We start from the raw sequence: 20838 nt of genomic DNA on the forward strand, positions 1-20838 counted from the left end.
AGTCAAATTTCTGGGTGGAAGACTTATGGTGGTCACGGGACAGTACGCGCGTCGTCACATACTAACGCGCAATGTCTTCCGCCATGTCTGTCGACCCAAAGCCCTACAAGCTCAATCTGGATGAATTTATTGCGACCGCTACCTCAGCCACACCGTCCGAACTTCATCCCTTCTTCGACGACTTTCGAGTGCTCTACAATAAGAAGTTGGTTTGCTCATCTGTACCTGCTTTGTGGCTCAACAAGTTATCCCATAGGCTATGGCACCAATTGACTCTCAAGCTTTTCACTTTTCTCGACCATCCAGCGTCTAAGCCATATCGTGTCGATGTCTTCGAGTCGTTCGTGCGCGACTTTGAGACCAAGATCAATCCACTTCGTCTGGTAGAGATGGGAGTACGAGTTTCGAAAGAAATCGACAGTATGTGCCTACTTTTTTCACTCTTCGGTCATCCGATGCGTCTGTCTAGATCCTCAAACACACCTTAATTTTCTCACTTCCTTACTATCCCGCATAACTGCTGCACCTTCAAAATCCGAAGAGGCCCATGTTCTCCTTCTAGCTACGATTGCCCGCGCAAAACTTCTCTACGGAGACTTGGAAGGGACCAAGGCAGACATGGATAAGGCGTGGAGCGTGTTAGACCGATTGGAGGATGTGGACAATGGCGTGAACGCTGCCTATTACCAGGTCGCAGGCGACTATTATAAGGTATATTTATCCAACATGGATTCTGAGGTAAACTCACAGCCAAAAGGCGAAAGGCGAATACGCGCCATACTATCGACACTCTTTGCTTTACCTTGCCTGCGTGCCCAATCTGGAAACGGACTTGACCTCTGAGGATCGGTTAGCTCGTGCCCACGATCTTGCCATCTCTGCTTTCCTTGGTGATACCATCTACAATTTCGGAGAGCTTGTGCGTTACTGCTCATCGTTTATAAACCTATCGTTTCTCACCTGGTTGAACAGCTCATGCACCCAATACTTGACTCTCTCGACAAAACACCTCACGAGTGGATAAAAAAACTGCTCTTCACCTTTAATGAAGGTAACATTGGTAAGTTTGAAGCTCTGGCGCCATTATTTCCCAAGGAGGTTTGTGGATTAGCTCTAACAGGGATTCCTTAACTCATCGTTGACAGCCGATCCTTCAAAGCAACTACGCGTTCTTGCGACAAAAGATCTGTCTGATGGCTCTCATTGAAAGCGTTTTCAAGCGAGCGGCGAATGATCGTACCATGTCTTTCCAGACGATCGCAGAAGAGACGCGGCTACCTTTGGATGAAGTCGAGCATCTAGTGATGAAAGCGCTTAGCTTGAAGCTGATTAGAGGCTCGTTGGATCAGGTAGACCAAAAGGCCCAGATCACGTGGGTTCAGCCCAGAGTACTGTCGAGGGAGCAAATTGGGACACTGGCCACAACACTCGGAGACTGGGTTGCCAAGTTGCAAGTTCTGGGTGACGGAGTCGACAAAATGAACACAGCTCAATAATAAACGCGTAGATGTAGGTGTGATGTAATTAGATCCCACGCGTGACCGCAACTTTTTTTTTCCTCTCAACATCGATGGCGCCTTTGAGCCACCCTGCGATTCGAGGTTGGTAGACGTTTGCGTCTCTCCCTGAGCTCATTCTTCCAGATGGCTGGTTTCGGGAAATCTCTTCGCAATGGCCAGGGCAAGCCATGACCCTTCGTGTCGTCAAAGTCTTGCACGTCGAAAAATCCGCTTATCAAGATGTACTCGTATTTGAATCGGAAACTTATGGAAACGTTTTGGTTCTCGATGGTGTCATCCAGTGCACTGAGCGCGATGAATTTTCGTAAGGTTTGAGCAAGAAACTCAGTTGGAACTCACTGAGCGACAGTTATCAAGAAATGATTGCGCACCTTCCTCTCGCAAGCCATCCTAACCCCAAAAATGTCCTAGTTATCGGCGGAGGTGATGGAGGCGTGGTCCGCGAAGTACTCAAGCACTCCTCCGTTCAGAAAGTTGTTCTTTGCGATATCGATGAGGTGAGCCGTTGAAGTGTTGCAAGAGAAATCGTGCTCATGTTATAGTAGGCAGTCGTTCGCGTCTCCAAGCAATACCTTCCTCACATGTCGTCACTACTCTCCGATCCCCGAGTGACTGTCTTTATCGGCGATGGATTCAAATTTCTGGAAGAGAACAAAGCTTCCTACGATGTGATCGTCACCGATTCGTCCGACCCTGTGGGCCCCGCTGAAGCCCTCTTCCAAAAACCGTACTTTGAATTGCTTCATGGTGCTCTCTCTGATGGCGGGAGTATCTCGACGCAAGTCAGTACCTCCCTCTCCCAAGTATTTCGGCTCACTTCTCATAGGGTGAATGCCTCTGGCTTCATCTACCACTCATCACCCAAAATCACAAGACGGTCAAAAGCCTCTTCCCCGTCTGCGAATATGCCTACACTACCATTCCCACCTACCCTTCTGGCCAGATCGGCTTCGTGATTGCGACTAAGGACGCTTCTCGAGATTTGCGGAAGCCTATTCGAGACGTGCAAGGCACTCGTTATTATAATCGCGCTGTTCACTCTGCTGCGTTTACCCTGCCTGAATTCGGGCGGGCGATCTTGGAAGAGGGCAAAGATGTCAGACCAGTCTTTGGTCGTGCCGCTAAGGAAGCTCAAACCAACGGAAAGAGCCACAAAATCTTGCTCTTGGGTTCAGGTATATATCTAGTGAACTCTTGATTCATCTACTCAAACTGTTAAAGGCTTTGTTGCACTGCCCTGTGCCGAATACCTGACGAGGGACCCTTCTAATCACCTCACCGTAGGTCAGTGTTCAAACCATTTTTATTTCTCTTGGCTGATGTCCCATAAGCATGTCGTACCCTTGCAACGGCCCAAGCTTTCAGCCAAAATTTACCGTCTACCACTGCCATTTCCCTCGATGTCAATGACGCTGCCGCTCTAGAAGCAGCCGTTGCCGCCCATGACCTAGTTATCTCCCTTATCCCCTACACTCACCATGCAGCAGTTATCAAAGCTGCCATCAAGGGCAAGACCAACGTCGTTACCACATCTTATGTTTCGCCTGCGATGAGGGAATTGGATGCTGCAGCGCGTGAAGCCGGTATTATCGTTCTCAACGAGGTCGGCTTAGATCCCGGTATTGATCATCTCTATGCGGTCAAGACCATCGAGGAGGTACATGCGAAGGGGGGCAAGATCAAGCATTTCCTTTCCTACTGTGGTGGACTCCCGGCGCCAGAAGCATCAGGCAATCCGCTTGGATATAAATTTTCTTGGTCATCACGAGGAGTCCTCCTGGCTCTACTCAATTCGGCCTCATTTTTGTCATCTGGAGCAGCGACCCATATTCCTGGAGAAGAGTTGATGTCACACGCAAAACCTTACTTCATCTCTCCTGCATTCGCCTTTGTCGCATATCCAAACCGAGACTCTCTTCCTTTCCAACAATTCTACAACATACCAGAGGCTGAGACGGTTGTTCGGGGCACTTTGCGCTATCAAGGCTTCCCTGAGTTCATCGCAGCTCTGGTCAAGCTCGGATGGCTCAACAGCGAAACTCGAGACTGGCTTGTGGATGGTATTGACTGGAAGACGGCTACACAAAAGGCTTGCGGGGCAAGCGATAGTAGCGAGAGGTATGGGATGTGAACTTTTTTGTGCTTGCCGATGCTGATCATAAATAAAGCTCCCTTGTCTCCCAAATCAAGCAGCTTTGCTCCTTCCCAAATGAATTTGAGAGCGAGAGGATCATTTCCGGGCTACGCTGGATCGGCTTGTTCTCGGCCGAGAAAGTGGTCATACGTAGTGGCAACTTGCTCGATACCCTCTGTGCTCGACTGGAAGGGTTGATGAAGTATGAAGCGGGGGAGCGAGATCTTGTTATGCTTCAGCACAAGTTCATCGTCGAATGGGCGGACGGTTCCAAGGTAACGCGTAACAAACCCATCTTCTGCTTCACACTAACGTCTTCGTGTCCAGCAAACCCTCACATCAACCTTGGAAGCATATGGGACCCCTGGAGGTCATTCGGCGATGGCATTAACAGTCGGTCTTCCGTGTGGAATTGCGACTCAACTTGTCCTTGATGGGATACTGAAAACTCCGGGTGTCCATGCTCCATACTCAAAGGAGATATGCGATCCCATCAGAGAGAGGCTGGAAAGTGAAGGATTGGGACTCGTTGAAAGAGTGCTTTGAACGCAATGTCCATAGAGGCGAAGTATCATGTATCATAGAAAAATAGCGAGAGCCCCTATTTACATCAACTCTGACGTAATCCGGCGCAACTCCGTGTTCAACCATGTCGACCATTGAGCTGCTCGCTGCTGAATGGTTGCGGCTGGATCAGGTAAATAAACCTGATAGTGCATAGGCAAATCGTCCAACCGTCTCAGAATCCTGATACCCGTGCTGAAATCGAGGAACTAGTGCGTGAAAAAAATACCAAGGAACTGGAGCGCAGGTTGCGGACCCGTATTGAATTTGGAACCGCGGGTCAGTCGTTGGGTGGGGCCGATGGTTGATTCTGAACTATGCGTAGGTCTCCGCGGAAGAATGGCGGCTGGATGGGCCTGCATGAATGGTCTGGAATATCTGTTCCACTTATGTCTTGCAAAGTTTGACTGGGTCATAGATATCATCGTCATCCAAGCGTCTCAAGTATGCTCTTTTTTCGCCGAGTGAACCAATTTGAACCACCAACAGGGCCTTTGTGAATATGTACGGGCCACCATTGATCAAGCTCCGACACGAGGAATTGTCATTGGCCACGATCACAGACACAACTCGGAACGATGGGCCAAGCTGACTGCTTCCGTGTTCATCAACTCTGGATTCAAAGTTTACCTTCACAGAGGCCTTGTACATACGCCACTGGTCCCATTCAGCGTTCAAGTATGCCAACCAAGGTAGTAGATGCGTCCCTCACCCTCCTAGGCTTTGAATGCGTCGTGTGGCGTTATGATAACGGCGTCCCACAACCCTAAGGTAGTGCCTTACCTGGTTGTAGGCTCAACTTGCTGATATGTGGCTAGGATGACAACGGTTACAAGGTTAGAACTGTTCGCCTTTTTTCGTAGCTTAGAATCACATCATTTCCATAGGTCTACTGGGAGAATGCGGTTCAAGTGCGTTCTGCTGCGAATCCCTTAACGCTTGTTCTCAGCGCCACAGATCATTGGACCCCATGACAAAGGAATATCAGCAGCGATCGCAGTCAATTTGGTGCCCAAGACATGGTTGAACGACCAGCTTGACTCGTCCTCTCTTTGCGTGGACTGCACTGAAGACATGAAGAATCAATATTTCACAAATTTATTCACACTGAACCTGACCAAGTACTTCAACCCTTGTGTTCTCCAGTCAAAGCTATCTAATCATCGCCAGAACTTTGAACCAGGCTTCAAAACTGAAATTCGTCAACACGTCATTGCATGGAGTTAGTGACGCCTTTGTTTCTCGAGCGTTCGAGATCTTTGGGTTCCATCCATATGCTCCGGTCCACGAACAGCAGCGTCCTGATCCAGACTTTCCTTCCGTTACCTTTCCAAATCCGGAGGAGAAAGGTATATTATTCATTGCTTCATGACGTCAACTGATCCTCCGTAGGCGCATTAGATCTCGCTATTAAGACTGCTGATACCCAGCAAGCGAACTATGTCCTTTCCCAAGATCCTGACTCGGATCGATTCTGTGCAGCTGAACGCAGGTTGATCAGATCTAATCTTATCTAATTGTATTGACGGGTTGACCAGAAATGGCGATTGGATCATCTTCACTGGTGATCAGCTTGGGACTCTCTTCGCTGCCCAAGCCTTGGACCGTTATAAAGCTGAGAATAAGCCCCTGTCAAAGCTTGCTATGGTAGCATCCACGGTTTCTAGCAAGATGCTTGAAAAAATGGCTCAAATAGAGGGTTTTAAATTTGTTGAATGCTTGACTGGTCAGCTTATCTCGTCGTTATCGCTGCCACTGGTATGTAACACTCTACCAGGCTTCAAGTTTATTGGCAATACAGCCTTGAATCTGGTGGACCAGGGCTACGAAGTGCCTATGGGGTACGAGGAAGCCATTGGTTTCATGTTTGGCTCTCGAATAAGGGACAAGGATGGCGTCGCAGCCACTGTACGCCTTGAACAGCTTGACCAACAACATCTTGTTGAATTCAATAGATGGCGTTCGCTGAACTGGCTGTTCTTCTTGAAAGTCAAGGGAAAACTGTGTCCTCGTATCTGCAAGAGCTCTACCAAACATACGGGTACTTCCAGGTACATAATTCTGATTTGCGGTTTTTCCCTTGAAACTTGAATGTTTCTAGACAAGCAACAGCTACTTTGTCTGTCGAAACCCCACTATAATCGACAAGATATTCAAGCGCCTTCGCAACTTCGAGGTTACTGAACTTTTTTTCGTTTGACCTGGATGTCTGAAATGTTTGGACAGACAGATACTGGTCGCTCATACCCTCCAACAATCGCTGGATTGAAGGTAACCAGTGTGGTCGATCTGACAACTGGATACGACAGCACAAACCCGCCCAGCTACGAGCCGTCGTTGCCGCTCTCATCAGGCCATATGGTCCAGTTTAGGGCTTCTGCGAATGACACTAAAATCGTTCTTACTATCCGGTTAGCGTTTCATGCCGTTGAAACTATGTCTGACCGCCGTTAAAGAACTAGCGGCACTGAACCCAAGATCAAGTATTATCTTGAAGCAACGGGACAGGAAACTGACACGGTTCACGCGGTTTTAAAGCAAGTCGTGAACGAGCTTGCGAGTGGTTGGATGGAAGCCGACAAGAATCAACTCGGTAGACCATAAACGAGTTAGCTGGTTTTAGGTTCTCCTATGACATCCAGACGTGCTTTTCTCGCTGCTTCCAACCATTTGACACGCTTCCAAACGTCGAGGGATATTGTAGTTTGGTGCATCGACATTGCTATCAACCTGGATTCGAAGTCAACGAATTAGCTGTTTTTATTAAGAGCGCTCACCTAGCGACTGTCATGCGATGGATGAGATCCTCAGAAGTCACTGTCTCTGCAGTAGCACTTGTCGCTTTCCTCTCTGAGACAAAATCCTCTTGGATATGCTGCATCGCATGAGACTGTAGTTTGATGGCCCAAGACGAATTTACCTCAGCAACCGCCTGCTCAACAGTCACATTGCCGATTTTGGCCCCTCCCACGAGTTGTCTGAAGAGAGCCAGTTTCTGGAGACTGGGCAGATTGATCGATTCGGCAGGGCCATAAAGGTTGCTCGATGTGTCATGTTGGAGAGGCACAGTGCTATGTGTCTATGCTCCATCCAGAAAAGCATTCGCACAACAGGGAAACTTGAATGGACACACCTGGAAGAATGTGCTCTTTCTTCCTTCTGCGAGCACGAGAAACGCAATATCAGTCTCGAAGGAGAACCGACTGAACGGGAAGACATAATCCAAGGTCTGAGAGGTCATGGCGACTTGAAGCGCACGGATGTTCATGACGCCCCGCTCGACGATACCTCCTTCTGTGACACCTCCTTCGGTTACAACACAAATACTGCCACGTGGGAGCTGGAGGCGGCCACTGTGCAAGTCTTCATTCTTCGATTCAGGCGAGAAGGAGGAGTGATTGATGGTGTCCAGAGAAAGAGGGAGCGCGTCTACCATCGGGAAGAGTTGCGACAAAACTGCTAACAGCTTTGGGGTTTTGAACTCCCCAGAAGGAGAAGGGAATTTTGAGATCGTTAGTGAAGGAGGCAGTAATGGAGGCGACCTAGATTGCCTTTGAGATGGTCAATAAATTAGAGAAACCTTGAAGAGAAATCAACCATACACTCGTGCTATTGTGGCCAACAAGACCCACTCGGCAACGTGCTTGTCGCCGCCGAGCGATTCTTTTGAGATCCAGGCGATGAGTTCTTCGCGCAGAGCCTCCGATTTTGAAAGATCGGTGTAGTATGGAAACGTACGGGGCACAAGAGTAGTTGTTAGTGGTTGAAAGAAGAGGACGTGTAGAGTTGGAACCAAGATTGGGCCTGGAGCATCTAGTTCCCCGGTCATTCTCGACGAAAGTAAGCGCAAGCATAGGAAAAAGAAACAAAAACCTACTGTTCCATTGTGTAGATTCCAACGAGCGTATAAATCTCTGTGGACTTGAGGGACTCCCCCCGAATGGTGTCGTAGATCTGCACAAATGTTGTGGTCGTGAATCGGGCTACAAGCGTTGATTTACCTTGACTTGGACCCCAAGATGTCTTGCTCGTGTGGGGAATTTGTGCGGATGAGTCTCAGGAACATGGGGCTCGGTAAAGTGAGTAGCTATTGGAAGAGTTAGACGTGAATTACATAATACCAGAAACTTGAACTTGCTGTTTGGCCCGTCGATCTCTGTGCCGACCCAGTCACTTTCATGTGGGATTTGGACTGCCCAAACAACGACATTCTCGCGTAAATCGAGACGCGTCTCTTCTAAAATCTCGCCACCCGAGTTTGGGATATCGTCAGCAAGGCCCCAGCCCCCACATTTGCCCTCACTGCGATGGGCGAGGTACATTTCTGGAGAAGGACTTGTGTCTTGGATCATGAAACGACCTAGAATAAATCAGTTTTGGAATGAGAGAATGCAACCCACCTTTGACGAGTTTTCTGTCGGTGTGGATTGGGTTGATCGCATGAATGCTAGGTATTTCAGAGAACGCGTCTTTTGACGCGAAGATCGACGAGAAATGCGACCATACTCGGCTTGGGAAGTCTGGTTTGGCGTCGTAAAGGTCTTCAAGCTCGCGACTGATATCGGCTATAGCGTCAATGAAGTCAGCGTTGACCATCTCGGACGCGTCACGTGTCATGGCTCGAAAAACGTTTGTATTATTACAATGTACTCTAGTTGTAAACTTGGTATAAGGGCCTGGGGCACAAGTCAATGGAGATTCAGCAGAAGGAAGAAACTGGGTCTCACGTGCTGGAGAATTTCGTCCCCTCCTTGACGACCTTATTGACAGCGTCAAGGAAGTCGCGCTCAGAGGCAACCTTTCGTCGAGCGCGAATGGCAAACATTCCAGCCTAGATAAACATTGTTAGAGTCTCGATCGAATAGGGTAAAATAAGATACCTCAGTAGCAACCGACCGCAGTTCTGCACCTGTTGTGCCTTGACACAGTCGGGCAATAAGGTCAAACCGAATGTCGCGTTCAACACTCATACTGAGCCAAGTTAAGATTAACAATCAAAAGACAAGGACATGCAAACCTTCTAGCATGGATTCTCAGAATATGAGCACGGCCATCGGCATCTGGTAGCGAAAACTCGACACGACGGTCTATACGCCCTGGTCGCAAAAGAGCAGGGTCTAGTGTGTCAGGACTTGAGGAATGTCAACGAATATCAAAAGTGAACTTTCAGAGGCCCACATACCGATTGGTAGCCATAAGCACCTTGATGTTGCCTCTTGGGTCGAAACCGTCGAGTTGGTTGATTAGTTCTAACATCGTTCTCTGGACTTCGTTGTCACCACCAGCGCCATCATCAAATCGAGCGCCCCCAATCGCGTCGACTTCGTCGAAGAAAATAATGCAAGCCTTCTTGCTCCGGGCCATTTCGAAAAGTTCTCGCACCATTCGAGCACCCTCACCAACATATTTCTGGACCAGTTCAGAGCCAATAACACGGATGAATGTCGCGTCTGTCCTATTGGCAACAGCACGCGCACACAATGTCTTCCCAGTCCCAGGAGGTCCATATAACAACACGCCTTTTGGCGGGTCAATACCAAGGTTGACGAAACGCTCCGGCTGGCCATGGGCATTAGTCGAACCTCGATGTTGAACAAGAGACACGCACAGAAAGGAGAGGGGTTTCCACTACTTCCCGCAGTTTTTCAATCTGCTCTTTGCACCCTCCTACATCTGAGTATGTCACGTCGGGCTTCTCCTCTACCTGCATCATGGTTACCGACGCGTCGATCTTCGGAGGGAGGGGAATCTGTATTTGATATTTGACGCGGTCGACACTGAGCGCAAGTGAGTAGTTGCTGAGCGAGTGCATTTAAAGGCACATACCCTACCCGCATCCCTTCCTCGATATCAGACGAAGCTACACGATCACCGAGACCAACAACGAATTTCGCGATTTGCTTAATGTTGATGACGTATTTATCTTGTTCGTCCGCGCCTTTCTGACCCTGGAGAGCCCCAAGTGGGTTGACAGCCTTTGCCGCTTCAGCAGCAGCGGAATCCACAGGAATTATCTTGGTACAACGAGCAACTTGAAGAGGTGGCTCTTCACGTGCTCGGTCTGCTGCCAGATCCCAGAGGTTTGGCGACGAGAGACCTGTGTCTGACTCTTTGATTCCGAGTCGCTCGTTTATCCGTTTCTGCACGTCTTTAATGTCTGTTTCAACCGTCTTCAGTTTGGCCGCGTAAGGCCCTTGTCCCTGAGGCCATAAGCAAAGTATTAGCACCTAGTAGGAGACGCATACGTATGTCTTGAGAATTTGTATGTCGCTATCGTCGAGCGCAATGATTTTCTCTTCATCTTTCTCGTCAGCTTTCTTCTCGTACTTTTCCCAGTCGCTACTTTGTGTGAGCAAAGAGATAGTGGCAGCAAGGCTGACTGACGCTTTGGGTGGCATGGTTCTTGAAGGGAGAGTTCGGCGATTCTGGTTTATAAGAAGAGTGGGGGTCGAGGGAGACGCGTATTCGCGTTACTTCGCGTGACGCGCGTCACACGGTTAACCCTCAATCTCATCATGGCAGGCGGACTTCAGAACGCAAAGCGGGACCTAGCCAAGATTCGAGATGAAGAGCGGGAGAGTCTGTTCGGCCAAGTTTATGGTGTCTCTGGCCCTGTTGTTGTCGCCGAAAATATGGTCGGAGCGGCTATGTATGAACTTGTCCGAGTTGGGCACGATGAGCTCGTTGGCGGTCAGTGCTCCTTGCTCGATTTATAATCGTCGCTCACCCATTAAAGAGGTTATTCGGATAGAAGCAGATAAAGCCACGATCCAGGTCTATGAGGAGACTTCCGGCGTTACTGTTGGAGACCCTGTACTGCGAACGGGCAAACCGCTCAGTGTTGAGCTTGGTCCAGGTGTGTCAATCAGCTAACCAACCGCATACCCAACTGACAAAGAGAAGGCCTCATGGGTAACATCGTCGACGGTATTCAACGACCCCTACGAGTAGGCTGAATGACATCAAGCTCATGTCCTGTGCTGACGATGTGCAGTCTATCCAAGAGCGCTCGAAATCGATATATATTCCGCGTGGAATCAATACTGACGCCCTTGACCGAGAGATCCAATGGGACTTCAAGCCTGCCGGGTTCAAGGTGGGCCATTCAAGCCCCTCTTCACATCGCTGAATCCTGTGGCAGGTTGGTGATCATATAACTGGTGGAGACATTTTCGGCGGTGTCTATGAGAACTCTCTTGTCGACAACCACAAGATTATGCTGTCACCGCGCGCTCTTGGGACCATCACACACATTGCGGAGAAAGGTAGCTACGCCGTCAACGTGAGATCTTTCCTTCCGTTTGGTCTCTTGTACTCAAACTCTCTAGGATGTGGTACTTGAGACCGAATTCGAGGGCAAGACGACTAAACACACCTTAATGCAATTGTGGCCTGTTCGAGCTCCGCGACCAGTGACGGAGAAGCAAACAGCTGACTACCCTCTGCTAACTGGCCAGCGCATCCTCGATGCTCTGTTTCCGTATGTCGCCTTCTGAATAGCTATGATTTGACCACGAGCCAGCACAGATGTGTCCAGGGTGGTACGACTGCTATCCCCGGTGCTTTCGGATGCGGCAAAACAGTCATCTCGCAAGCTCTTTCCAAGTATTCAAATAGCGACATCATCGTCTATGTCGGTTGTGGCGAACGTGGAAACGAGGTCTACAGTTATCTACCTCCTTGACTGTGCTAAATCATTCCAGATGGCTGAAGTTTTGGCTGATTTCCCTACACTGACGATGGAGGTCGGAGATCGCAAAGAACCTATCATGAAGCGTACAACCTTGGTTGCCAACACCTCCAATATGCCCGTGGCTGCTCGAGAGGCCTCAATTTATACTGGCATTACTTTGTCCGAATACTTCCGTGACCAGGGCAGCAATGTCTCGATGATGGCTGATTCTACCTCTCGATGGGCTGAAGCTCTTCGCGAAATCTCAGGTCGTTTGGCCGAAATGCCAGCAGACTCTGGATACCCTGCATACCTCAGCACGAAACTTGCCAGTTTCTATGAACGCGCAGGCAAAGTTGTCTGCCTCGGTAATCCTGCTAGACAGGGAACTGTCTCTATCGTTGGAGCGTGAGTCCATTTTAATCGCTTATTTCATCCTATTCATGCTCGTCTTTCCAGTGTCTCGCCGCCGGGTGGAGACTTTTCGGATCCTGTAACGTCTGCTACCCTCGGTATTGTGCAGGTGTTCTGGGGTCTTGACAAGAAACTTGCGCAACGCAAACATTTCCCCTCTGTCAACTGGTCTCTCTCGTACTCCAAGTACATGAAGGTGCTGGAGCCCTATTACGAGAACAACGCTGAAGGCTTCATCGAATTACGGATGAAGACGAAAGAAATCCTACAGAAAGAGGAGGATTTGGCGGAGATTGTTCAGCTTGTAGGAAAGAGTGCCCTTGGAGAAAACGACAAGATCACTCTTGAAGTCGCTCGTATGCTCAAAGACGACTTTTTGCAACAGAATGGCATGAGCGAGTACGACCGATACTGCCCCTTCTACAAAACTAGTGGCATGTTGAAATGCTTCGTCGGTTTCCACGACGCAGCCATCCGTGCCGTTAGTCAGAGTCAAGGAGACATCACATTTGCAAAGATTAAGGAGGGTGCTAGCGATCTGATGTTCAAACTTTCGCAGATGAAGTTCGAGGTGTGTTTATTCCAGTTTTTTTTGCCTAGATTTTGGTCTCATCTTTGTTGACCAGTCCCCGTCACAAGGGAAGGAGCCCATCGTGCAGAAGTTGGATGCTTTGTATACCGAGATTCAGGACAAATTCCGTCAAATGGCCGAATAATTGTATCCATGGACTTTTAGTATTATTCACGACACTTAATGTTAGAATTTGCATCGAAAAGGCTACGCAAATAACGACATCGGGCTTTCTTCCGATTCTCCCTTGACCGCTGACTCAGCTGGAGGGTGTCTTGCTGCTCGTTTACTATATTGAGCCGCGCGATGTTGCTCAGGCGTCATTCTGCGAGCTAGGCGCCTATGAGTTCGAGCTTGTTGGTGAGCAGTCATACGATCTTCGTCAATCATTATTGGCCTCGTCGAATCAGTTGTGCATGTTTCACAGATGATCTTGCGCTGCGCGTTCAACACAGCCGTAGGTCTGCGGAACTGGGTTGATGACGAGAATTTAGGCGACTGTGAACGCACGCTACAGGCTTGTCACTACCAAATAGCATCGTTGCCGCAAGCTGGGACAATATTGATGGGTTTGGAAGCTCGATGTGGCGGAGGAATTCTATGGGTACTGTGTTAACCATCCAGTTCCTATTTGCAGGCTCACTGTCAGTGATCGACACAGCGAGCTCTCGAACGTTAACTGTCCAATTCTCGTCCAGGTCTAATAATCAATAGTAGTTCAGGCCTCCGATAGGAATGATGCTCTTACCAGTTGCATCGAGAAGATAAGTGGGAACGTCAGCAGCGCGGACGGCCGGAAGAAGTTTGTTCTTAATCCAAGATATTTGCCGTTTAGCGTATTGCCACGTTGAGACTTTCATGTTTTCCACTGCTTCTTTGAATAATTTGTCGGTCGGGGTTTCCGTGGAGAGGTACTGGTGAAATTCTCTATAACCTGACATTTGATTCAATAAACAGAGCGTCATCTTTATTCGACTTACCGATGGACTGGTAGATGCCTAGAGTATAGTCTGCCTCTGAAAGGCTTTGGAGACTGCGAACCTCATCCAAAAGCCCTTTCTGATGACTAGTCAGAGGCGATAGAAAGCTACAAGCAGTAAACGCACGCCCAACATCTGATCAACCCGTTCGTCCAATCGTGGATGGAGGGCTGACGGCTCAGCGTATAACCAAAAGCAAAGAGTGTTATATCTGAAAAGGGTTTAATCTGAGTCCGAGTGACCTGACAATTGAACAAACCTCGATTTCAATACGTTTTCTGATTGCTCATTGACTATTTCACTGGGTCGACGACCCGTTTCCTTGAGGATAGATAAACTCCGAAAGACTTTGCGAGTATCCTTCCAGTGCCAACGAGCTGCAATTTGTGGATCTAGATGCTTTAGTAGAGCATGTAGGGCAGAGGCCCCGTCAGGATCCAAAGCAGCATCTGGCGGTTGCGGGGGTAGAGAGTTGAACAAGTTCAAAAGTTCAGGGGGAAGAGTCGCAAGGGAGGCGATGATGCTTTCCGACATGGGTGGGGTCTCGCCGCGTTGCATGCCAGAAAGTCGATCAGGGAACATGAGATGTTGCATCCAGTATGAAGTTCCACCAACGACAATAGGTATTTCTTGATTTCGGTGGGCTTCGTCGATCTGAAGCGGTTGGCTAACAGACGGACGGTTTAACCGCTAACTGACCGCGTCAATCGCGTCTTTGACCCATTGCCCTACAACATACTGCTCTCCTGGTTGCTTGAATCCCATCAGAAGATGAGGGATGCCCTGCTGTTCTGTTTCGGAGACTTTGTTTGTTAGGACATCAAGACCGGCATAAACTTGCATCGCGTCGGCATTGATAATCCGCGCTCCCTTCCTATGGGGAGAACGCGCCAAGTGAAGGGCAAGTTCGATTGCAAGGTTGGATTTTCCAACGCCAGTTGTGCCAAAAACTGCAATCAGTGGTCGGAAAGCCATACCAGTCTCAGTCACAGCGCGTCACTCGCAGAAATGTCTTCGACCCGGATTGTCTCCCGCATAAGCCTACGCAATCTCAAGCCTCAACGTGGATCCCAGCAAAATGTTTTTGCTCCATATTTCGACCTATTTCCATTCCTGATTCTTTCTTTTATAGCCCAAACGTGTGGGACGCGGTCAAGGGTCAGGCTATGGCGGAACAGCTGGACGCGGAGCAAATGGTCAAAAGTCGCGTTCAGGGCCTGGCATTCGCCCTGGATTCGAGGGTGGTCAAACCCCCATAACGAAGCTGTTTCCTAAACGCGGCTTTGTGAACCGGTATGTCGTTCAGAGGTGAATCCTCTTACTGAAACTGAACGTTTTAGGAATGAGAAGCAATGGGCAGTTGTCAATCTGGACAGAATACAACAATGGATAGACCAAGGCCGACTTTCTTCTTCACCCGAAAAACCAATAACTGCTCGTGAACTTCTTCTGAGCGGGTGTGTGCATGACGTTCACGATGGAATCAAGGTGCTAGGAGACGTAAGCTCTGCGGAACCAAAGTTTTTCGTGACTCTCAAAACAGCCTAGGGCCTACAAATGTTTAAAACACCCATCTACATTACCCCCTCCCGTGCATCCAAGAGCGCCATAACTGCCATTGAGAAGAATGGTGGTAAAGTCGTCTGCAAATACTACAACAGATTGGCCCTTCGTGATTGCGTGAAAGGGCGCACCGACCGGATAGAAGCTGCGCCCACACGTCGGGAAGACATTGGTGATTGTGGTATTGCTTTTTTTGCAAAAGTTAGCTCACGTTTTACCAGTGTGGTATGGCAACTTCAGAAATAGAGGGTACCTCTCCAAGGGAACCCTTACATTGGCGGAAAAGATGCCGTTCGTGCAGGAGAGGTGGAGATTGCTTGGGGAACAACTTGGCGTGTGGAAAAATCAATCGTTCTCCGGTAGGACAAAGAGAAAATGAAGTAGACTACTCAAGCTCCATACGATCAGGCGAGATGCTACGACTTCGTGAGCGAAATCTCGGCAGGGAAGGCGACCTTGAGCGAGACGGTGAGCGAGAAACGAAGCGAGAGCCAGCATCTGACTGTGGTGTGCGACTTCGACTACGGCTTCTGCTTTCGCTCCGACTGCGATAACTCCCGTGCTCGCTCTTTCCTTCTAACGCGTCCAGCAATCTGCTCTGACGAGGGCCTATTTCACCGTTCTCCTCCAGAATACCGCGTTTGGTCATTCTGGGAAGTATGATGTCGCAGACGCGTTCTTCAGTGAGCAGCTGGTCAACGAATTCGTCGATGTATGTTAACGAGTAGCCCGCTGATGCTCATATATAAGTCAGCAACCGAGTAAAACAGTGAATATACTCACCCATATTCCGATACCGCAACTTGCGATAGTCTTTCAGTAAAGGTTCCAACAACTCATAGACGTCGACAGCTCGGAATGTCATCCGGATGTAGAATGCTGCCAGGGCACGAAGATACCTGTTCAAGTCAGCCAGCATCCGTGAAAACAAAGTTCCACAAACTTGAACTCGTCTGCACGCAGATATTCAACCAGAATTTCTTTCTCCGGTTGAATTTGGAGTAATTTTAGAAGAAGACAGAGGAATTCGGTCGGCCGTTGGTTTCCATAGACGCCGCCAATAAACTTGAGCTCGATAGCTTTGTCGATGAGCGTTTCAGCCGTAAGCGCAAAACAGTGCTCTTTCCAAAAGACTGACTCCCAGATACGATTCCTAATCACGGTTTCGACTAGAAACTATAAAGTTCAATCAAATCAGTACAAGGAGAGACGCGTTTACCTGTGGATTTTGACCGTGAATCGAAAGCGCGCCTGCAACAGTAGTGTTTGCCATAAGCTTGTCACGGTGTGACGCGACACAAATGCGTTTCTTCCGCTTCCTCCACAGGCGCACCAAGTCAGATTCTGCCATTCCTAACCCCACGCCCACATCATGGGACAACACCCTACACCGGCCAAAATCTCTTGATGCGGCACAAACCGCCTTGTTCGCAACTGCCTGTCCACAAACCTTCCTATATCCAACTCCCGCCGACACGTCTAACACCATTTTCGAGCTTCAGACGACCAATACTCGGCTACAAAATGACCTCGCCATCTGCCAAACCGAAAGACAACAATTTCGTGTTCAGCTCGATACTATTCACGCAGATCTGTTTACTCAGCTTTATCAAAACTCCCTTCTCCAGCGACAGATCCAGAAAGACAGACTCGAAATGGAAGAGACACTCAACAAACTGGCCAAATACGAACGCTTTCTGAATCTCATGATCAACATTGGTCTTCATCAACGAGTACTTGGCGACGCTCATGCTGCTTTGCGCGCCGGTGTTGACCCTGACGCTGCCTTGGTCGATGCGATCAAAGATGCTGCCGCCATTCCTGGTAGTCCCTGGTCAACTATTATCCCAAGCGTTACTGGCCCACGCACACAGGAGGAATACCGAGCATCTCTCAGCATGACGCTCAAAGCGAGGAGAGAACTTCGCGATATCAAGAAGATTGCAAAGTACTGGAAGCAGCTCGCCCTTGAAAGCTCGCAAGTGGGAACCGTAACGCCCTCTGTGTCTAGCATCTCCAGCATTCACGAGCCGCTACCTCCTGACCGCCAGAAAGCTGTCGACGAACTTATTTCCGCAAGAAGGCGTGCTTCACTTCCAACTGTTGAACCGCCACAACAAGACACTCTGAGCGGGATTTCATGTCCTACTGAACCGTCAACACAGGTCGAGACCGACGTTAGTGCTGTACCACTCTCCCCATTAGCCAGCGAGTCGTTCAAGTCCGAGCTAGCGACAGTATCGAATGGCTCACGACTGTTCAAACGACTTCCTCATAAGCCAAATCGTGTGGCATTGGGCCAGATAGATTCTAACATACCTCCGTCGACAAAACAAGGGTATTCTCGCAGTAAATCTGGTCTCAAGCAACACATCCATCAGCCGAAGGAAAACCTCGCTGCCTTCCAGCAGGACGACGACTTCCTATCCAAGCCCCGTCAACGGCCTCGTGAACTCGCTATTGCCAATGTGGTTCCCTCATTTTCCAAACACAGTCTTTGTTCGACACATCTAGGACCTCTAGGAAGAATCGAGGAGGAGCACGACGAGTTTCCACCTACCAGGGTGACAGAAAGCGAGGATAACGATCAAGAGTCCTGGTCGCTGGTCGAACACCCCGATTCCTCTTTCCAAACAGTCACCCCTACTAAAGCATCACGGCTTCCTAAACCCGTTTTGCGTCAACTCAATCGACTATCCCTGACCAAGACAGAGTCACTGGTGGTTGCTCCATTGGTCATTCGAAAGAAATCCACTCCTACCGCATCTGTTTCGCCAACGCGTCTCCCAGTGTCAATGCAAGGCAAACGTACGATTGTGAGGAGGTGACACAAAGTTGTGTGTGTGGTATCGGTACAGGAAATGTAGTAGATGAAGCATAACAAATAATACATACGACTAGTCGGCCTTCGTTTCTGCTGCTGCTGCTTTTGTTTCTTCTTTCGGAGACGACTTCGGACTCGAGATGCCTCTTCCACGACCACGACCACGTCCACGAGTTGATGATCCTCGAGGTCCGCCACCACGAGTCCAATTACCTGAATCATTTGGAGAGCTCGATTTAGTTGTTTCTTCTTTAGTCCCTTCTTCCGTGACTTGGTCTGTTGACTCCTTCGGGGCCTGACTCTCCACTTTGGCTGCTGCCTTTTGCTTCGAATCGCCTCCGCCAACCGGCTTGCCCGAGTCCCATTCTCTGTTCTGCATCTTGTCAAGTTTGCGTTTAGCATTCTGCTCTCGCGTGCGGTCTACGCCTGGACTTGTGTTGGTATGGTCAGGTTGAGGGCAGCCTCAATTTCGCACCGTCTTGGATCTTTCGTATCTGAGCTAGTCTAACACGCTCGCTCTCTTGGGTCTTCTTGAATGCCTCTTCATCTGCTTGTACGTCCTGGAGGTTGCTGGTGAGACAACGATTGGACAAAACATAGTTACCTACCAATCTTCGTTGCTTGATCTTTTCGTTCTGTTCCCGCATTCGAGCCATTCGCTCAGAGAGTTCCTCCTCCGTGATTTTGTCCTAGAGATTCGGTTGGGTAAACAGTGGTTCGTTGAAGAAAGGCACATACGCGTTGGGGACCACCAGTCTTGACGCGTTCTGGATTGACATATGGTTTCTTCTTCTCCTTGTCAAGTAGATCGTCCTTCTTCACTTCAGTTTCTTGCGTCTTCTGCTCGAAATCAAGACCAAGAGTGTTGGGAGGGCCTTCAGGCTCAGCTGGACTGGCCATAGGAAGGAAAGACGATGGGGTCAAGACGAAGCCAAAACTAAGTTGTCACACCACGTAACCTTCCTGTAACTTGCCATGTCCCTCGCGAACAAGCTTTCGATAAGTGAGCTGGATCTCAATGGCAAGCGCGTCCTCATCCGCGTCGACTTCAACGTGCCTCAGCAAGATGGGAAAATTACTAATCCGGCGGTAAGTTTGCCTGCGAAATCGCCCTTCATCGTAACTAACGGAGGCATCGATAGCGCATTGTCGCAGCTCTCCCCACAATCCAATACGCGCTCAAAAATGGTCAGATCCACTGCATACGACCAGACCATCATCCTTAGCTACTTTCAGGCGCTTCTGTCGTCACTCTCATGTCCCACTTGGGTCGGCCAGACGGCAAGGTTGTTGAGAAGTACTCGCTCAAGCCGGTTGCTGCAGAACTCGAGAAGTTAATTGGCTCGTCTGTGACCTTCCTTCCCGACTGCGTCGGCCCAGAAGTTGAAAAAGCGGTCAACTCTGCATCCAACGGCACAATCATTCTCCTTGAGAATCTGCGTTTCCACATTGAGGAAGAGGGCTCTGTCAAGAACAAGGACGGGACGAAGACGAAAGCTGACCCCACCAAGGTTGCGGAGTTTAGGGAGGGGCTTACTCGGCTGGGCGATGTTTATGTCAACGACGCTTTCGGTACTGCCCACAGAGCACACTCGAGTATGGTCGGTATCAAGCTGCCCCAGAGAGCTGCTGGTTTCCTCGTCAAAAAGGAGCTGGAATTTTTCGCCAAAGCCCTCGAAAGCCCCGACCGTCCATTCCTCGCCATCCTTGGTGGGGCCAAAGTGTCAGACAAGATCCAACTCATCGATAACATGCTCGATAAGGCTCGTTTTTCTTGATTCCCCAGCTTTCACGTTGCTTACCTTCCCTCCAGGTCAACTCACTCATCATTTGTGGCGGCATGGTGTACACTTTCAAGAAGACGTTGGACAACATGTCTGTAAGCACAATACGCCTCGTTTTCTTACTCCAAGCGTCCAACTGTCGCTTCCAAGATTGGCAACTCTCTGTTCGATGCACCTGGGTCCGAGAAAGTCGCCGGGCTCATTGAAAAGGCAAAGAAGAACAACGTCAAGCTGGTTTTCCCAATTGACCACATCACCGCTGATAAGTTTGACAAGAATGCCAAGGTTTGTTTGTGCTGTATTTGCTTTTTCATATCCGTCAACGCAAGATCTAGACGGGGAATGCCACAGATGCCGAAGGTATTCCGGATGGCTGGCTAGGCCTCGACGTCGGTCCGAAAAGTCGAGAACTTTTTCCGCACAACTGTTTTGGAAGCCAAAACAATTCTTTGGAATGGGTGAGAGTCTTGACGGTAACTTGGGGGTTTTTTGAACTCACCGAAAAACTGCAGACCTCCTGGCGTGTTCGAATTCCCTGCTTTTGCTGAAGGCTCCACGTCTCTTCTAGAGGCGAATATCGACGCTGCTAAGAATGGGGCGGTTGTTATTGTTGGTGGTGGTGACACTGCGACGCTTGTCGCTCAGCATGGTGTAGAAGAAAAGCTGAGCCACGTGAGCACGGGTGGTGGAGCCAGTCTAGAGTTGTTGGAGGGCAAGGTTTTACCTGGCGTTGCTGAGTTGAGCGAAAAGTGAAGAAGGAATAAAAATGTACAGGTGTCATGTAATACATATACGAATTTTAGAGATCAAGG

At 49.2% G+C, this 20838-nt stretch overlaps 10 protein-coding genes across 10 annotated transcripts; 5 read left to right on the top strand and 5 right to left on the bottom strand.

Annotated features, from left to right (window-relative positions):
* Positions 1–71: 71 nt before the first annotated feature.
* On the top strand, positions 72–4200 carry MIND_01056000 (Saccharopine dehydrogenase; the record flags this gene model as incomplete). Its single annotated transcript, XM_037367141.1, has 15 exons — positions 72–205; positions 257–420; positions 470–711; positions 758–919; positions 973–1098; positions 1146–1469; positions 1529–1601; positions 1644–1824; positions 1870–2017; positions 2066–2302; positions 2347–2695; positions 2742–2804; positions 2852–3638; positions 3689–3929; positions 3982–4200. 15 exons carry the CDS (start codon positions 72–74, stop codon positions 4198–4200), a joined length of 3450 nt encoding a protein of 1149 aa, XP_037216535.1.
* Positions 4201–4294: 94 nt separating this feature from the next.
* MIND_01056100 (uncharacterized protein) lies at positions 4295–6822 on the top strand (the record flags this gene model as incomplete). The annotated part of the gene is made up of 16 exons (XM_037367142.1): positions 4295–4351; positions 4398–4497; positions 4544–4662; positions 4708–4896; positions 4939–4989; positions 5037–5054; positions 5106–5129; positions 5176–5339; positions 5389–5567; positions 5611–5710; positions 5757–5944; positions 5996–6126; positions 6174–6269; positions 6320–6394; positions 6445–6629; positions 6675–6822. Exons 1-16 carry the CDS (start codon positions 4304–4306, stop codon positions 6820–6822), a joined length of 1815 nt encoding a protein of 604 aa, XP_037216536.1. The 5' UTR covers positions 4295–4303.
* Positions 6823–6827: 5 nt separating this feature from the next.
* On the bottom strand, positions 6828–8835 carry MIND_01056200 (uncharacterized protein; the record flags this gene model as incomplete). Its single annotated transcript, XM_037367143.1, has 8 exons — positions 6828–6948; positions 6996–7093; positions 7139–7297; positions 7352–7769; positions 7821–8048; positions 8096–8172; positions 8220–8578; positions 8619–8835. 8 exons carry the CDS (start codon positions 8833–8835, stop codon positions 6828–6830), a joined length of 1677 nt encoding a protein of 558 aa, XP_037216537.1.
* Positions 8836–8869: 34 nt separating this feature from the next.
* MIND_01056300 (AAA domain-containing protein) lies at positions 8870–10616 on the bottom strand (the record flags this gene model as incomplete). Its single annotated transcript, XM_037367144.1, has 8 exons — positions 8870–8894; positions 8946–9049; positions 9099–9189; positions 9236–9349; positions 9401–9777; positions 9827–9995; positions 10045–10418; positions 10464–10616. 8 exons carry the CDS (start codon positions 10614–10616, stop codon positions 8870–8872), a joined length of 1407 nt encoding a protein of 468 aa, XP_037216538.1.
* Positions 10617–10721: 105 nt separating this feature from the next.
* On the top strand, positions 10722–13020 carry MIND_01056400 (TFP1p-H+-ATPase V1 domain 69 kDa catalytic subunit; the record flags this gene model as incomplete). The annotated part of the gene is made up of 10 exons (XM_037367145.1): positions 10722–10908; positions 10955–11074; positions 11122–11165; positions 11213–11314; positions 11360–11500; positions 11547–11698; positions 11746–11878; positions 11922–12298; positions 12350–12875; positions 12931–13020. Exons 1-10 carry the CDS (start codon positions 10734–10736, stop codon positions 13018–13020), a joined length of 1860 nt encoding a protein of 619 aa, XP_037216539.1. The 5' UTR covers positions 10722–10733.
* Positions 13021–13082: 62 nt separating this feature from the next.
* Positions 13083–14830, bottom strand: MIND_01056500 (tRNA dimethylallyltransferase; the record flags this gene model as incomplete). Its single annotated transcript, XM_037367146.1, has 8 exons — positions 13083–13338; positions 13386–13473; positions 13519–13575; positions 13624–13809; positions 13856–13934; positions 13982–14066; positions 14115–14509; positions 14555–14830. The coding sequence occupies 8 exons, from the start codon at positions 14828–14830 to the stop codon at positions 13083–13085; spliced, it is 1422 nt and encodes a 473-aa protein (XP_037216540.1).
* Positions 14831–14845: 15 nt separating this feature from the next.
* Positions 14846–15797, top strand: MIND_01056600 (Ribosomal-L18e/L15P domain-containing protein; the record flags this gene model as incomplete). Its single annotated transcript, XM_037367147.1, has 5 exons — positions 14846–14935; positions 14988–15148; positions 15196–15355; positions 15404–15590; positions 15640–15797. Exons 1-5 carry the CDS (start codon positions 14864–14866, stop codon positions 15795–15797), a joined length of 738 nt encoding a protein of 245 aa, XP_037216541.1. The 5' UTR covers positions 14846–14863.
* A 6-nt stretch (positions 15798–15803) lies between these two features.
* On the bottom strand, positions 15804–16691 carry MIND_01056700 (uncharacterized protein; the record flags this gene model as incomplete). The annotated part of the gene is made up of 4 exons (XM_037367148.1): positions 15804–16150; positions 16202–16317; positions 16362–16594; positions 16638–16691. The coding sequence occupies 4 exons, from the start codon at positions 16689–16691 to the stop codon at positions 15804–15806; spliced, it is 750 nt and encodes a 249-aa protein (XP_037216542.1).
* Positions 16692–18315: 1624 nt separating this feature from the next.
* On the bottom strand, positions 18316–19142 carry MIND_01056800 (uncharacterized protein; the record flags this gene model as incomplete). The annotated part of the gene is made up of 4 exons (XM_037367149.1): positions 18316–18668; positions 18718–18802; positions 18851–18931; positions 18981–19142. 4 exons carry the CDS (start codon positions 19140–19142, stop codon positions 18316–18318), a joined length of 681 nt encoding a protein of 226 aa, XP_037216543.1.
* A 69-nt stretch (positions 19143–19211) lies between these two features.
* MIND_01056900 (Phosphoglycerate kinase) lies at positions 19212–20779 on the top strand (the record flags this gene model as incomplete). Its single annotated transcript, XM_037367150.1, has 8 exons — positions 19212–19331; positions 19385–19430; positions 19479–20005; positions 20056–20121; positions 20177–20311; positions 20362–20386; positions 20430–20484; positions 20539–20779. Exons 1-8 carry the CDS (start codon positions 19218–19220, stop codon positions 20777–20779), a joined length of 1209 nt encoding a protein of 402 aa, XP_037216544.1. The 5' UTR covers positions 19212–19217.
* Positions 20780–20838: the final 59 nt, after the last annotated feature.

The sequence above is a fragment of the Mycena indigotica genome (genome assembly GCF_014461135.1).
Source record: "Mycena indigotica strain 171206Taipei chromosome Unknown Mind.scaff0009, whole genome shotgun sequence".
NCBI lineage: Eukaryota > Fungi > Basidiomycota > Agaricomycetes > Agaricales > Mycenaceae > Mycena > Mycena indigotica.